Below are 16,544 nucleotides of genomic sequence, written 5' to 3'. Positions count from 1 at the left end.
AGGTCTTAAAATGAATGTGCAAGTGGCCATATCCAAAGCTGCAAGATCCTGTTATGGCAAATGAAGTTTTGGAGTCATCCAAGAGCTGGGCTACTTGCTGTACACGTTTGTGCCTTGCTGTCCAAGTGTATATATTTCCTATGCTGCTGCAGTTTGCCTAGACCTGCTGTCAAAGGCAGTGGCCAGTTGTCTGGAGCTTGCTTTCTGTCCTGTTCATACACTGCAATAGGCCAGTCTTGGGCTTTTGGAGAGCTTCTGGAGTATGAACAACCTTATAAATTAAATCACCACACTGCCTGCTGAATGCTTTCTTGCAGAAGTGCTGGCAACTGTGGAAGATATTTTGTGGATCATCTGAAGAACGGCAGCTTCCACACCTGGCAGCTGTCAGCCAGGGTGTTCTTGACACACAGCTGTCTGCTGATAGCTCGGGAGTGGGGCTGAGCAGTGCAGATTCCGATGGGTTTATAGCTGGGATTTGCAGATTAACACTCTGTTGTACTCTGCAGCATCTTCCTGGGCTAAATCCCACCTGCATTCTTCATGAATGGAAGAAGTTCCTCAGGTTTTCTTTCTACTCTGGTCCTTCAATCACAGTAAAGCAGATTTAGTTCCAGATGTGTTAGAAGAGCTCTCCAGCATGGGATTCGGTTCGGTTAAGCACAGGACCAACATTTCCCATATTATGGGTGTAGCCAGTGGCATAATTGATAATATTCTATTTAAAATGTTTGAACTTTATTCTTTCTCTTTCTTTATTTTTTTACTTGAAAATGGTATTATACAGTTTTTGACTGCAGGAAGGGGAAGGACAACTTGTGAAACAAATCTGTCAAAGCAGGATAAGTCGCTACCAGGGTTGCCTAAATCAACCACCCTTAAAATGGAGTTTGTGATAGGGCAAAAGGTGGAATCCAAGCAAAAAGAAATAACACAGAAAATTCTAGTTAGGTTTCAAATGCTGAGCTGCCCTAGAAGAAAAAACTTTTACCAGGATTCCATGGGGAATGACTATTATTGTCACATGCATATCAGTGATCTGCTGAACTGATATAATGGTACAGTTGTTTTTTTAAGACATTTAGCTCTGAATTTGACACTCTTGAACGTGTGTATTAGAGCATGATACATATGTGAATTCTGAAGACTTATTTTTTACAAGTTTGAGTAAATTAAAAAAGCAGTTATTTCTTGGTTTGCAGAACACTTCTGGAATTTCACTTTGTATTTTCACTGTGCAGGACTCTGAATATTCAGTCAGCAAGACGTCACAGGCTTTTTGTTTCATTGTTTGTAACAAAACCCCAAGTAGGTAAAGAGCCTCATGTGCAGACCAATGAATACAGGGGGTTGCATACTTTGAACAGGAGGAAAGACTTTGAAGACTTTGTAGCCAACTATATGGAAGGAATTGTTTCCATTTCTCCATAAAGCTTTCAAATCCGTGGCATAGGCTCTTTTCAGAAATTTTGCTGCTCTAGCTTAGCTTAACTGATGGAATAGCATTCACCACACTGAAGTCAGGGCATGCTCTGGACTCCACTGAAATAAGTGGAGAGGAAAAAATTATCTTGGGCTTGGACTAGGCTTGTAGTGTCAAAGGAAGCTTCTCCAGATCGTTGCAGTGCAGGGAAACTGTTTTCCCAATAGTTTATCATAAAATGCCTCCAGACTGGAGCCTGTGAAAGATTTCCTTATCTTGAAAAGGCACCATGAATCTCCTTATTTACATCATCCACTTTTCAGCCATAAAATTACACTTCCTTCCTTTTACTGATGAACAGGAGTGGGAAAAGTCAGCCTTAATATATATCCATATATCTATAGATAGATAGATAGAGATGTCCTTTTTCCCAAGCATCTCCTGCCCATGAGTATTTTTCCTTGGCTCTCCCTCTTGGGTTTCAAATGACATTTCCTCTGCTGACTCTGTGCCTGTTTGACCTCTGTTCTTATTTGTCTGAAGTTGTGTGGTATTTTTCTTGGTATTGAAAGGAGTTCACAAAGCTAGAAAAAGTGTTCAACATCTTTATTTCAAATTTGTAAAGTGTCAAAACCTGACTCTTTAAAGAAGAAATGTAGCAGCTCAATCTCTTCTGAGCTCTACCCCATTCATCACAGTAATAGCAATTTTGGGTGGACCTGGAGTTGATAATTTGTAAACCACTGGGGATGTTCTAGAGGCAGTAATTCTGTTTTTTAAAAAAAGCTTAGAAGTTTTTTTTATTGTTGGAATTTCTTCCCTCATTTAAATATAATCTGAATAATTTGTACTAGAAACTAGTAAAAGTTACTCTCATTTTAAGTACTCTCATTCTAAGTACTAGATTTTAACTCTATCCCTGTATTTAAATTTTTTCTGTAAGAGAGAAAAAAGGGGTTTTAAACCTCCAAAAAAACATACAGTTTTCTTCCTGTCCCTTCTCATTCCCACTTTGAGCCACAGTATGTGGAATCTATTGCAACTTCCTCCTCAAATAGCTTCTTTTACTTAATTTGGTTATTTGTAAAATTAATATATTTTAAAATTAACTGCAATTTTTATTTCTTGTTTCCTTATAAAGAAAGGCAAGCTGATTGTGTCTTACAGATACAGCTATAAAGCGTTTATATACTGCAAATCAATGAGTTTGCTGTGAGTTGAGCCAATACATAAATAAGAAGGGGCTAAAAATTAAACAGAATCTTCTGTAAGTTAATAGGAAGTTTCCTATTGACATCTGTAGGCTGAATTTACCCAAGTAACTGTACTGGAAGTGCACAGTGCAATATATTAAAGATGTGTGTATTAATAAATGGATCATGTTCTATCCAGTGTGGTGTATAAAGACCTTGCATCTGATGGACGTTTGCAGGCAATGAAGGCTGGCTGCTGAAACTTGTGAACCTGATACAGTAACGCCCCAGTGATCCTCAGTAAGTAAATTTTAATACTAGTGGGAGGGAAATCCCCAGGTGATTTTACACCCAGCAAGAAATCACAGATGAGGTTGTCTCAGTTTACTGGTATCTAGAAAACCCGAGGAAATGAAGTCAGCCTTTTGAAAGTTAGTGAATAAAGGAAAGTGCAGATCAGAGCTGTTGTGAACTCTTCACTGGCCAGAGACTCATCCCTGTCCTCTGTGAGTCAGCGGTGCTCTTGGGGCGGAGGCGGCCAACTGCACAGGGGCTGTGAATTGGGAGTGCAACCAGGCAGTGCAGGGAAGCAATTCTTTACTCTTTTGGTACTTTAGAACCTGCACCTGCAGTACTGTATCCAACTCTGGGCACCCTGGCACAAAAACCCACACTCACCCCTAAACCCAAAAGCCACTGACACCTGGAACAAGCCTGGCAGAGGACACCAACATGGTGAGGGGCTAAAGCAATGCTCTCTGAGCAGAGGGTCCATCCAAACTTAAGAAGCACAGGTTAGAGGGAACATCTTCCTGCTGTCTTCAGGGTATAGAGGAGATAGAGCCTGACTCTTGTGGGTGGTGAGCAGTGGTAGGATGAAGTGCAGGCACAAATTCTAGGAAGGGAAATTCCTACTAAGTATTAAGAAAAATCTATCACAGCAAGGGTTGTGAAACCACAGAGTAGGTTACTCCAGAAAAGTGGGGTGTCCATCCTTGGAGATACTCAGAACTCATCTGGATAGAGCCTGAGCAGCCCATTCTTAGGTTGGTCCTGCTCTAACCAGGGAACTGGACTGAATGACTTTCACAAGTCCCTTCCAATTTAAACTCATCATTGATTCTATGAGAGCTGTATGCAATGCTCTCATAGTGTTATTTCTCAAAGGAAGGGCCTTGCAAATGGAATGTGGTGGGTTCAGAGTCTAATCCCTGGTCTCTTATTACCTATTTTATTATTTCAACTGCATCATGGGGCAACTCCCTATCAACAGAGACGTCGCATAGCCAGAGGAGCACTAGGATGGAAAACAGAGGCAGAGACACCCAATCCCTTGCTGACAGTGTTTGAAGGAATGTAGGGCCTGATTCAGCTGTCTTTGTTGGAGTCAGTAGGGAGTTCTGCATAAATCAGAGTTACAAGAGGCTCTTGGTTACTGATTTCCACCCACTTGGAATGTATTAATTTGGATAAAAAGCTATATCCATTTTGCTCAATGTTTTAGGCTGGAAATTCCCCTATCAGTTGGTATTTTATGCTAAGCCATGAAAGTTGTTTCACTTTGCTTCTGAGTTTACAGGTGGGATTTAAGAGGTCATGGGGACAAATGTAAGACTGAGGAAGCTTGGCTTGCAACTGTTACTCTGGCAAAATTCCCATTAAATTTGACAGGGTTATTAGCTGACAGAAAGTAGTAGTATATATATTTCCTTTTCTTGCACTAAGGGTGGATTAAAATTCTTATTTTTAAATCAAAGAAGCAATTGCTATTGTTAAACTAGATTTTCTAGCAGTACACATAGAATTAAATACATCACTGTAGGTATATTAGATTGGGATTAAAAATAAAATTCCACTGTATTTTAGTTGTATTTTTATTCAACCCTAGTCTTACAAAAATAGGTTGGTGCTTCCCCTACCTGGACGACAGAATGAAAGTCATAGGATTTCTTCTGGTTTAGTTCTCTTTTCTTTAGGACCCCCATGAATAACTCTGACAATGGAAGCTGCCTTCAGCAAATGGAGATGTGCAAGAAGTTTCACCCTTACTGGGTAAGGATTGATTTAAAATGAGATCGAGTTTTAGATCTCATTTGAACGGGGTATAGAACATTCCTTAAAAAAATACCGAGAAGGGAATGTCTGAATTAGGCCCTCTTTTGAGTTTCCTTGTACTTTCTTTGTCACTGATACTGAGGAATCCAGGTGTTTTAGAGGAGAAAGCACATCTGTTTCATGCAGATCTTAGTGAGGACAAATGTCTGGTTCTTGGTGGGGTGATACAAAAATTTGCCTTGTTCTTTTAAATTAAAAGTGCTATTTTGTTTAGAACAACATGAGATCTGTGCTAAAACTATTTCATAGAGGCATAAACAGGAGAGATGTGCTCTGAATGTAATAAAATGTAATATGTTTATGCTCACTTCAGATACAACTGAGATAAAATATTGTAATTTCTGCAGCAGCACATAGGCCCCTAATGTCTAAGCCAAGAAAGAACTTATTTTATTTCTTCTTATATTTCTTATATTACAGAAATATTACAACACTTTGCACAGTATCACAAGTTATGGAATTATATGCTTATGTAGGTTGGATTTCCTTCTCCATCACTGTAAACTCCGCTGACAGATGAAAACTTCAAATAAAATCATTTGTAAAAATGAAGTTAAAGTCTTGGGTGAAATATGTCCCCATATCTATCATTACTGAACTCCATAGCTACTTATCACAGCTTGTCTGACCCAACAGCATTAAGAAAAATGGATACTTGTTTTATTTCGAGTTACCTAATTTATTTTATTTTTTTAGATTTAAACCAGTTAATTGGTTGTCTGGATGTAATTACTGTTTGTGCTTGTAACGTACTTAAAAAAATACACACACTAAAACTTTCCCACACTATTTGTTTTCATTGGCATAATAAAGGCCCTCTTAATAAAGAAACATGTAAGATGGACATACTTATTTTTGCTCACTTGGGTTAGAGTAAATTTACAGAATAAAAAAATGCAATTATTGCAAAAGTTCATACAAATTGAAATAAAGAAACACTTTATGAAATGAGCTCCCAGCATATCACAGTATTTCCAGTGAGATTTTTTTATTTGCAACAGTTCACAACAATTTGCCTGAAATATGACAATTCTGCTCACCATCCTTCAGGAGGAGAGGAAGGAGTGTTTAAGATGGACTGGCCAGCCCAAGGCCAGCAAGGAGGGAGACCAGTACTTTGCACCTCTGCTGCTGAGCACGAAGATCACCAGCACTGAAAATTTCAGTTCAGTGTTTTTATGGGAGCCAAATAGCAGGACAAATAGGTATGTCTCTGAGGATCAGTTACATGTTAATAATTTGGGCACTGTGTAAAATGATTTCTGTTCATGATGCTGATAAACACAGGGAGGTGCACCAAGGCATGGTTAGCAAGTAGCGTGTCTTTCACAAGAGGAATGTACTGGTCTTGATTTAAAGTGTGTGTAGAGTTGAATATTTAGGGTCATTGTTTCCCTGGTGATACCCAGCTGTAAAGTGTAGTCTATGTCTCTTCTATCAGTCCCTCTTATAATCAACCTGTAATTAACCTGCCCTGATTCTGGGCCCTGCCACCACAAGCCATGTCATCTATGTCTTCCAAAATACAGCTACAAGAGTCTCAAAATCACCTGGAAGAATGAGCATTGTGGAAAAATAGTTGCTTATATGTTATGGAAAATTCCAGTGTGCGTGTTGCAATGATCTTATATGTCTTGTTCTTGGTGTCTTTTATTTTTGGGTTTGATTGCATGGTTTGATCAAGGAACTCAAATATCACTGAGTTGCTGGATCTCGGTTAATCTAAGAGTTCATCTTTCTGTTTGTCACAGGAAATGGTGATCAACTGGATCATCAGAATTGCTTCTTAGTTGCCTTGTTTTTTTTTTCCTTAAGTAAAACTTCAAGTGGCTGACAAGTGTTTTGGAGACCATATAGAAATCTGTTTGTCTAGATGTTCTTCAGAGTCCAAATGTTTGCAGAGACTCAAGTGGCTGTGGGAAAGAGTGGATGACCCTTATTAGCAGCTCTGTTCAGCAGCAGAGAGCAGAAGTTGTTTTAAGTCCTTGGCTTATGACAATGTATTTTTCTAGTGGTTTGAGAACCCAGGTGGGCACTATTTTAAAGTTGTCAACAATGTAAGTACTTCTAATGTATAAGCATATTCTTTAAAATGACACACCAGAAGTTGATGATGTGCTACATATTTCACCAGATTAATGAACTTGCAGCCCACATATCATGTAACATTACTTCATATAGTGTAATCCCCATTTCTGCAACCATGCAAGATACCAAAAAAATACATCATAAAATGTGCTAGGAGATATGAGAAAGTCACCCCATTAGCCTGTGACACAGACTAGATATTTTTCTGGTAGATCATCCACAAAATTAAAGCAGTTGAAACAGAAAATGTTGAAACCAAAAGAATGTTTGAGTAAATAGCAACCCAGAATTCCTTTCATAACTCACTTTTGTTTACTGGTAAATTCTATCTTCACATTATAAACGTATTTAGTAAATACCTGATGACATTTTTGCAGTGGCTCAGTTTAACTTCTATATTCACTAAGTAAATGTTTAGATTTTGCTGTATGCATAGAGGATAGTGAAGGAAGAGAACTGTATATCAACGTACTGCGTGTCCTGAATTTCTTGATTGAAGGGGTAATTACTACCACCTTTTCTTCATCTCTTTTTGGGTTTGAGAAAATTTTAATTTGACACTGCAAAAGAAATACAAAATCCTTTAGACAATGCTATATTGTCTCTTCAACCAGCATAGCCATAAAAAAAATCTTATCTTTGTATACTTGTGTGTTAGACAAACAAGAAAAACTTTGAAAAATAAAATTCCTATTTATTCAACTAGATTGTAACAGGAAAATGAACATTTCACATTAATCACAACCCGTAACATCTACTTCTGTGGTGCAAGCTGCAAATCAGTAATACTTTGCTTGCAGAATTGAAGTTAATTTGTTAATTTTGCACGTTACAAAATAGTGGTATAAAGTGTGGGCTGCTACTGTCCTGAGCCTTGTTCAGGCACACTGAAGTGGCATACTCTGTACTCCCTGACTTCTTTCTTGGGCCAGTATCTCGTAGTATTTCACATCTACCTTTTACCTTATACATTGCACCTGAAAGTTTTAACAGTAAACTGTTGAACAGTGACATTGAAATGGTCAAAATCAAATGACTGTTTTGTAATTTGCAGAATCTAGCACTTTTCTTGATGATAAAAATCAGCCAAAAGGATTAGAAAGCTGCTATTGTGGTGAGTACATAGTTTAGATACTTCTATGTGTGTTTAGAAGGATAATGCATATTTAAATATGTAGTATATAAACTACTGTAAACTGATTCAAACTCTGTATTTCAAATAGCATCTGTCATACCTTGTGTCACCTACAATTCAGCTGTAAACAGAGATTGGTTCTAGGAAATCTTACACACTACTTCCTCTTTTCCTGAGACTGTATTAGTGGCAGAATACACCATGCATTTATCTTTGGGCAGGGTGGTGGTTTGACAGCTGCTGTGTGGGGGCAGCTGCTTGCTTATGAAATTGCGCAGCTGAGCATTTGCAACATCAATTCAATACTACAGAACCACTTACCATCAGTACCTGCCTGAAACTAACAAAAAAGGGAAATACCTGCAAATTAGGAATCCAACGTTTCTGCCAAAATATTTATATGTGAGCAGCAGCAGAATCCATAAGTATCATTTACGTTCAGTCTAATTGGTTTGCTTTTTGTTTGTTTTGTATTTCCTGTGTTTGTTGAAATGGGATAATCCTGGTTCAGAGAGTTACTTGATAGGAGCATATAGAATCTGGGTCTGAACTCTATTAACTGTGTTGTGTTGTGTTCCCTCCTCAGTTATTTCAGTATAAAAACGTTCTACCTTTCAGGTGTTCGTAGTGGTTGCTCTTTTTGATTTAAACCATAAATAAAAACTGCAGGGCTTCCTTTCCTTGAGAAGGATGAGGCAGGCATTTGTTCTGGAGCTGGCTGTGGAGATATAGGAGTAGGTACAGAAGAGCTCGGTGCCTTGGTGTCTGTGCCATGTTAGTTACTAGAAAGTGCATTATTCATTCTGCAGCAGCCTCTCCGGTAAAGCCACCATCGTTGCTGTTTTTCCTTATAAGGGAAACAGATACCTTTATGTTATTTTTCATAAGCCATAGATGCAAAATGCTGCACCTCTAGGAGACAGATACCTCTACACATACCTATCTATATGCCTTTAGACGGAGGTATAGGCGGGCACTTCCTTCGGTTCCTCCTCACTCCTGTCTGACACACTTGGCTCAGCATTACGGCTACCCCAGGCGCTGATGCTTCTGCCGCCGTGTGAGCCGGGGACCCGCGGGGTAACCCGAGCTGGCAGCGCTGCCTGGCCGCAGCCGCCTCCGAAGCGGAGGGAGCGGGAGCGCCGCGTCCTCCCGGGCAGCACCGCACGCTACCCGCGGCTCCCGGGGAGCCTCTGGGAGCCGAGCATCCCGCCAGCCCCGGGCCGGCCGCAGGTGACCCACGGCGGGGCGGGCCAGAGGCCGCCCGGGCAGCGCTGGGAGCCCCCGGGTTGGCGGCTCGGGGGTGGGGGGAACATTTTTATTCCCCTCTCTCTCGCGAGAAAGAGTTGGGCGGGCGATACTTGAAGAGGAGAGGGGGGGAGAGAGGAGGGGAAAAAGGAGGAGGAGGAGGGAGGGGGCACTGGAACCGCAGCTGGATTAGCGGTGGGTGCAGCGGCCGCAGCTGGAACAGCAGCGGGAACGGCAGCCGGCGGCGGCGGCTCCAGCGGGTGCGCGCCCCTCGCAGCGGCTTCTCCCGGGGCGGGCGGGCTGGGCGCGGGGCTCCTGCCCGCGGCGCTTCGGCCGCTGCGGCTCTAGCGGTGCCCGGCTCGGGGAGCCGGGAGGGTTCATCCCCGGGGAACGCTTCCAGCCCCGGAGCGGCTTCGGGAGCGGTGGCGGCGGCCGCGGTCTGTCCGCGGCGGGTGCGGGAGCCCCCGCGGATGCTGCTGGAGGGGAGGCAGAGCCCGCGCGGCCCCGGGCAGCCCCTCGCCATCCCCCGCGGCCGCCGCCTCTCGCGGGCGCGATAGCGCCGGGCTGGCCGGGGGCCGACGGCGCCGGGGCGCGGGGGCAGGCGGCGGGGGGCGCGGGGGGGGCGCGGCCGCTTTTCCTCGGTCCCTAACTCCTTTTCCTCCTCATTTCTCCCCTCGCAGCTCGCCTTGGAGAGGCTGGTCGGAGACAGGGCGGCGGGGACCGGCGGTCTTCGGCGGCGGAGAGGAGGCAGCGGCCGCTCGCAGCCCGGGGGCTCGGGGGACGCGATGTGGCGGGGGCGGCTGCTGGGGATCGCCCTGGGAGTTGCCGTGCTGTGGGCGTCCCAGGCGGGCGCCGCCGCCGCCGGACACGCCGAGGGGGTGAGCGCCAAGGAGAGCCGGTCCAGCCGGGCCAAGAGGCGAGGGCACGGCGGCGGGCACGACGCGCTCAAAGGGTAGGTGCGGGGCCGGCCCCGGCCCCTCCCGGGGTGCCGCGGCGCGGGCCGGGCAGCCGGTGTACATCTGCCTGCGGGTGTGAGTGTGTGTGCATCCACAGCCAGAACCCCTGGAGCTCTGGGGGTGCGAGAGCTCCCCGAGCCCCCTTGGGGCTGCCCGTACCGAGGAGCGGTTTGGGCTGGGGGCGCCGAACGCCGCCGGCAGCACCGCAGGGTAGCGCCTGGGCTCGGAGCCCCGCCACCCTGCCAGCCCCCCCCGCGGGACCGGGTGCTGGGTCCTCTGCGACCTGCAGCCGTTCTTCGCCTCTGGGTGGGCGATGCTTCGTGAGGATGAGCCGCAGCAGCGCGGGGGTTGCTGATTTATCTTCTAGGAAGGCCTTAGATAAAGGCACGCTGTGGGCTTGTGCATTCCTTCCGCATCCCGCGCTTCTGCTTTGCCTAAAGCAGGATAACGGTGATGCCTGGAGCCCACAGCATGCCCTTTCCATCAGCTGTCCTCTTTCATCTCCGCCTTGAACCTTTTGTGATGTCCATTCTGCTCTCAAGTAGACTGTCTAACTATCTAGTACTAGTATGAGTGAGCCCAAGCATACAAGAGTGTAATTTCTTATGAAACATTGTGGTACATGCTTAGCAGAGAGGTTTTTTGGCGAGCTAAATCTGCGTCAGGCAAACTTTTCCCAATTCTAATGGAACACCTTTCCAATGCAAAAATAGTTGTGAAGTCAGCTGAAAGGCATTGCATGCATGTGCAGCTGAAAATCTAGGTGAAAAGTTTGTAATAAAATAATAAAAAAGAAGTTTCCTTTCTCAGGTGATCCAATGTGCCTTTTCAGCCAATAGCCAGATTTTTTCTGTTGTCAGACAGAGGACAAAATTTTGTGTAACAAAAATTGCATTAAAACAGTTACGGTTCTGTAAGGGATGCAGGCTACTTTCTTACCCCCCCATTTCCTCAAAAAGGAGCTATTAGAACTTTATTGTTAGAGGCCTTGATGAATATGCTTTAATTTCTTGCTAACTTCCTCATAGTTCTGCAGTACTTTTTTACCTATATTTCGATTTACAATCTTGGCTTTTTTAATGCTTGCCTGATTGAAAAAGGTTTGTGTTTTTAGGTCTGCATGCTGCAAAAATGGATGCAAGCTGTCAGCACTGTTTTTCATGGATCTGATTTTGTAGGATCAGACTCTCTTATTTAATTTCCTTATACCTTGTCACAAAGTAAATAGTTGGACAGAGCAGATCCAAAGTAGATGTGACAGTCTAGGTGGTGAGAAGGATGTACAGAGTTTGAGGGACTAATTGCAAGCAATAAAAGACGATAAGGAAAAGCTTTTATTAGAAAGTGCCTGTATTCTTCAGGGTGTTTTAATAATCTGTGTTGTTGTAGAACTCTGAGCTAATATCAAACTGATAAACACCCTTTTTTGCTCAGTGGCACAGAGTGTGCCATCTAGCACGCTGTGCTGACTTGGTGGAAGTTAGAGGCACCTTAGCTGAGGATAAGATTTCTTTGGTGTATATAACTGTCACTCTAACCTGTGCTCTTTGGACAGTAATAACAGTGCATCCAGGAATGATATTTCAAGTGTTAATTATTTTTGGAATCTAAAATGGATTAGGGTAAGTACTTAATTCTCTGAGTTGATTCTTATGCTTAACAGAAGCCTGCCATATTTTATGTCCTTTGCAATAATTCTTCCTTTTATTGTCTATTATCTATGAGTTACATGTCTGCTTAGTAAGCTGCAAATCTAGAGGTAATGTCAACATAAATTTTAGGTATTCTGTATCTTAGTTTTTTTGAATATTACAAATAAGAGTGAGTGCCCCTGGGAAGCAGATTCTTAACAAGGATGTAATAATTTGCCAGATGAACTGAGATGAAGACAAAACAAATTATTAGTTTAGTTTCTTGTTATATCTTTTTTTGTAACCCTGATTTTAGGCTGAGTATAGAGTTCCCAAATTGCTTGGAGGACAGTAATTTTGATAGTTGTTGGGTGAATCCTGCTGGATATTTCCGGTTTAGAAGTTTGAGCACTTTCTTAGGTGCGGTACTGTACTGTACAGCGTGAATAAAAAGAACTGTCATTTTAACAGACAAGGTTGGAACGAATTCTTTGGAAGGACAGATGGAAAACATATTTTGAATGTACAGGAACCGTATATACATTATTCATTGTAATTGGAGGACTGAAACACTAAAAATATGATTTTACAAGAAGACATAGTATTTTTTTAACTTGTTCGTCAGTACAAATGCATTTGGGAATCTGATAATTGTAATACAAGTCATAACAGATGCTGGGAAACTTTATTTTCATGTTATTGCAGTTGACTAAGACTTTCTTTTCATTTTGAAATGAACTCTTGCTCTGATTGTAAGGCCCACGGGGATACGTTTTTAGAGCAAACCCTTTACATTTATTCTTTTTGTGTGTTTGATTATAATGACTATTGAAAGTCTTTAGCATTTGAAAGTATTGAGGTTAGTCTGTGTGAATTCTGGACTTGTAGGTTAAAATGAAGCCCAAGATCTGTTTCAATTCTCATGATTTCTCCTGCTTAACATTTTTTACTGCAAGCTGTTGACTGCAGGAGATGTTTGCTTTCATCTGTGTGACCTTTGCCTCGTTGTTTATGCCTGTGAGCTGTCCGAATGTATAATGTGATTTTAGAAGCATGTTTTAATTGTAGTAATTATAAATTATTTGGAAGTGCCTCTTAGCTTCTCATTTTAAGACTTTACCCTTGCTGCTTATGTAGTTTGAATCAATCCTGCTATGGAGGCATTAGAGGGGAAGTCTTTTAATACCATCTGTGTTTGGCCTGTTGCAATGTGTATTTATGTGCTGGTGTCTCTAAGTGATCAGAAAGCAATCAGAATAAAGGCAGTAATTATTAAAAAACATAACCAGACTCTCTGGTCATGGAAATGTTGCTGGAATCCATTGTGATTCAGCAAGTTAAAATAATAAGCTGCTAGTGAGACACTTGTCCAGATTCCCAGAACTTTATCACAGATGTTACTGTATTGAGTTATAAGGCATCGAGCCATTATCCTGCTACCCCTTAAGCACCTACGAATGCAGTGTCAGCTTCTGTAAGAAATAAACCATGAAAAATTGGCCATGAGAGGGAAGTTCTTTCTAAACAATACATACTTGAAGGCAACCATTCATATGTCTTTCAATATAAAGTAAAAAATAATTTACTGCTGATTTGATTGGTACTTGTCTGAATACAAGAAGTATCGTACTCAAAGATTTTAGGATTAGTTAGGATTTCTCATTTTCTGATGATGCTAGATGACTTTAAACACTAATGGGTAGCAGTCAGTTGTTAATATTTTAAGCAATGTTTGTCATGTTTATCAGTCTCTTCTCAGTATAATGGCCAAAGAAAGCAATGATTTGCCTAACAAATAGCAGAAATTTTGAAAGAACTGAAATTTCTTCAAGATAGCTGAATTCTGACGTGTTTCTAATTAGGAGACTAATTAAATGTATTTGTGCAAGAATGATTTAATTTCTTTGTTTTTATTACGTTGAAATTATAGCGAATATTGCAGAGCAAAATAGTTGGCTCCAAAATGATTCGTAAAGGTCTTCGATTATAGGTGTTCAACAGGGGATTGAGCTTTTTGGACCAATTTCTTTTGGTTATCTCAAATGAAGACCACAGATTTACTGATACAGCTTCCCTGAGTAAACTTGGTTGGACTTGACCCCTTTTATGCATCAGTGCTCCCTGCAATAGAATAAATCTCATAAATCTATAACTTAATTCTAGTGTTCAACTATATAATTAGGGCTTCTGGTTTTTGTTTTAAACCAATATTTACCACTAAAAGCCTGCTGAAGAAAAGCAGACTTTCTGTACTGGTAAATACTTGTTTATACTGAAAAACCTCCAAACATTTTTCTTGCCACTTGTGGCCTCAACACCTCTGGGCAGCTGCTGGTGCCACACCTTGTCAATGTCACTCTGCAAGCGGGAGGCAGCCTGAATACTTGGAAATAAAAAACTTAATTAAAAATACATGCAGGTTGCTGTAATACCCAATGTGCTGGAGCACTCACCTGGCTTCCAGGTGGCATGGCTGGACTCCTTCCAGTCCTCTGTGCCTGTGGGGCAAAGCTTACATGGAGAATGAAGAACTTTTGTTCCAGCACATCCTAGTGTGCAACCTGAAGTCTTTGGCAACTACATGTAGTGTTACTATTCTGCACCTCTCTGAATGTATTTGCCAATGGTTGTGGTGCTGTTCTTTTGGCATTGCATGGTGCTTGGAAATCTAGTTCTGGAGTGAAATAAGCTCACAAGATATTGGCACTGTGCCTCATATATGTGTTTCCTCTCTTTTGGTATGATGTGATTTGATGTAGGTGTGACTTCATGGAGCAGAAGAAAAACAGTAAAAAGGAAATAATCTCCAGGGCTTTGTAGTCCTTGTAGTCTCCATTTAGATATTCAAATTGTGTCATTTGGACAGCATCTCTTTAGAAGGCACAGCCTTAATCAGAATTCTGGTTTATCAGTTTTGGGGATAGACTTCTAGACCTTTGTAGTTTGTAGGGCAGAATTAGGACTTCATTCACTTTGGCCATGCCAGTGAAACCTGTGGTTAAAACTCTTGGTGAATACTGTTGTAGCCTCCCTTTCACTGGGGAGGCTCTCAGGCACATGTGATTCTGTTACCAACAGCTTAGCCAGTCTTCCTCTCTGTGATCTTTTCTAATATTATATGGTAGCGGGACGCAAATGGTTTTGAAGCACCACGTGCCTCTCCTAAAATACATTAGATAAATACTTTCTTGCCATTTGATGGTAGTAGGTCATAAATAGAGAAAACAGAGGAAAAGGGGTACAATAAACAGTGTAGCAGCATTCATGATGTACCGTATGGAACAAGATTGTTTTGGAAGTGTTGTAAAATCGGCTGGTGAGACTAAGATGAAGCAGGTTTCCTGTGACCCAGCACCACTGTGCCAAGGTGACATGTTGAAGATCAGGAAGGCAAGACTGGATGTAATTATTTTCCTTTCTTCCCCTCATGTATCTATTTATTCATTGTTGTCTGCATAGCTCTTGGCTGTATCAGGCTGGCTGATACACTGCCCCAGATGCTGCAGGACCAGTCACAGCTGGCCTGTGGTAGCTTTCATGTATTTCACATCAGTATTGTCACTTTGTGCCCCATCACAGGAAGGTACCTTACTGTCCTACATCCTGAGGGGTCCTTCAAGGCTCATTGTTGCTGTGACTTAATTGCTTGGCAGGTTACAAACAGATTAATCCCACTCAGAACACAAGGGATGTTGTGGATTGTACTTTGTCTCTTTCTTTGTGCTCCAGGTAATCGTTTCCTTTTGTGGATTTGTTACGCAGTTGTCTACTCTTATGTGTGGTGGTGTCTTTCTGGAGAGTTTCTCATCTGTTTCTTAGTGTTTAATTGAACTTTTATTGACAGGGGTGTACTGTCTTCAGAAACTGGAGGCATAAAGGGTCGGGGGAAGAACAGCACCTGCAGAAAGTGTGTCTTGTTGGAGAAGAGTGCAGTAATTTTCAGTTTCCAGTGCAGGTTTCCTGACAGAATTGCTTCAAGGAGACAGAAGAAACTCTGGCTAGGCATAGCTGCACTTCCCTCAGCCTATTTAAGATTTATAAAAGTAGACTTCTCCCCTGTTGTTAGCCAGCACAGGACACATTTTTTGTTCAGTGGTGGTTCCACAAGTTGTTCACCAGATTCGATGTCATCTGGGTCTGTTTGCCTTGTCACTGGATAAGCTTCTGCTCTGTGTGCAGCTTCACACAGTGGTGTCAGAGCCTTTGGGGCTGTGCTGGGCTTGAGGATGCAGACTTGAAGTTAGCAGAGGGCTGCTCTCAGTTGACGTGGGAGCAAAGGGAGGATGTCTGGGTTAGAGCTTGGCAGGAACAGTCCATCTGTCAGCTTCACTTACAGTCATCCTTATCAAATAAGACTGCAGCTTCTGTTTCCCTGTATGCTTATTTTCCTTTCCTGTGGTGTGTTGCTCAGCATTGCTGCTCACTTGGGACAGTCTTTGTCATTCATCTTCCATCCTGCAAACTTAAGGTTTAGTGTATAAACTTCAATACATTTTGACAAGGGTGACTTTCAATATGTTCACGGATTGAGCAACTGTTCTAACCTGTGATTGTTAGAACAGTGTTACCCAATATGAAAGACCCCAAATATTTAGCTGTGTGGATAACTAGGAAAACTTCCTCTTGGTAGAAATGTGATAGACACTGGGTAATAGGAGGCCATCTCTACTTAAAAAAGACTTTAGGACCTTGAGATCTTTGAATGTGCACGTACAAAAATAGTAAGAAATGAATCATTAACTTTTTTGTGTTGCA

The 16,544-nt window shown here is 42.2% G+C and overlaps 1 protein-coding gene and 1 long non-coding RNA gene across 3 annotated transcripts in view; one reads left to right on the top strand and one right to left on the bottom strand.

Annotated features, from left to right (window-relative positions):
- Positions 1-5,098: 5,098 nt before the first annotated feature.
- On the bottom strand, positions 5,099-9,257 carry LOC116450633. The gene is made up of 2 exons (XR_004242874.1): positions 8,894-9,257; positions 5,099-8,801 (listed from the first exon to the last, which is right to left on the bottom strand). It is a non-coding gene; the product is annotated as an uncharacterized LOC116450633 (long non-coding RNA).
- A 142-nt stretch (positions 9,258-9,399) lies between these two features.
- The window catches only part of FBN1 (fibrillin 1), a 145,090-nt gene continuing 137,945 nt past the window's right edge, over positions 9,400-16,544 (top strand). The window contains exons 1-2 of one of the 2 annotated variants that reach the window (XR_004242873.1): positions 9,400-9,462; positions 9,883-10,154. Coding sequence is in view for 1 of the 2 variants with exons in the window: in XM_032123291.1 (XP_031979182.1) it covers positions 9,988-10,154 (167 nt within the window). In the remaining variant the exon portion in view is untranslated. The remainder of the gene's footprint in view (positions 9,463-9,882; positions 10,155-16,544) is intronic. The other variant, XM_032123291.1, reaches the window with a different exon arrangement.

Source organism: Corvus moneduloides, chromosome 13, assembly GCF_009650955.1.
Source record: "Corvus moneduloides isolate bCorMon1 chromosome 13, bCorMon1.pri, whole genome shotgun sequence".
Classification (NCBI taxonomy): domain Eukaryota; kingdom Metazoa; phylum Chordata; class Aves; order Passeriformes; family Corvidae; genus Corvus; species Corvus moneduloides.
The sequence above is the reverse complement of the archived record's forward strand: the minus strand, read 5'-3'. Positions and strand labels throughout refer to the sequence as shown.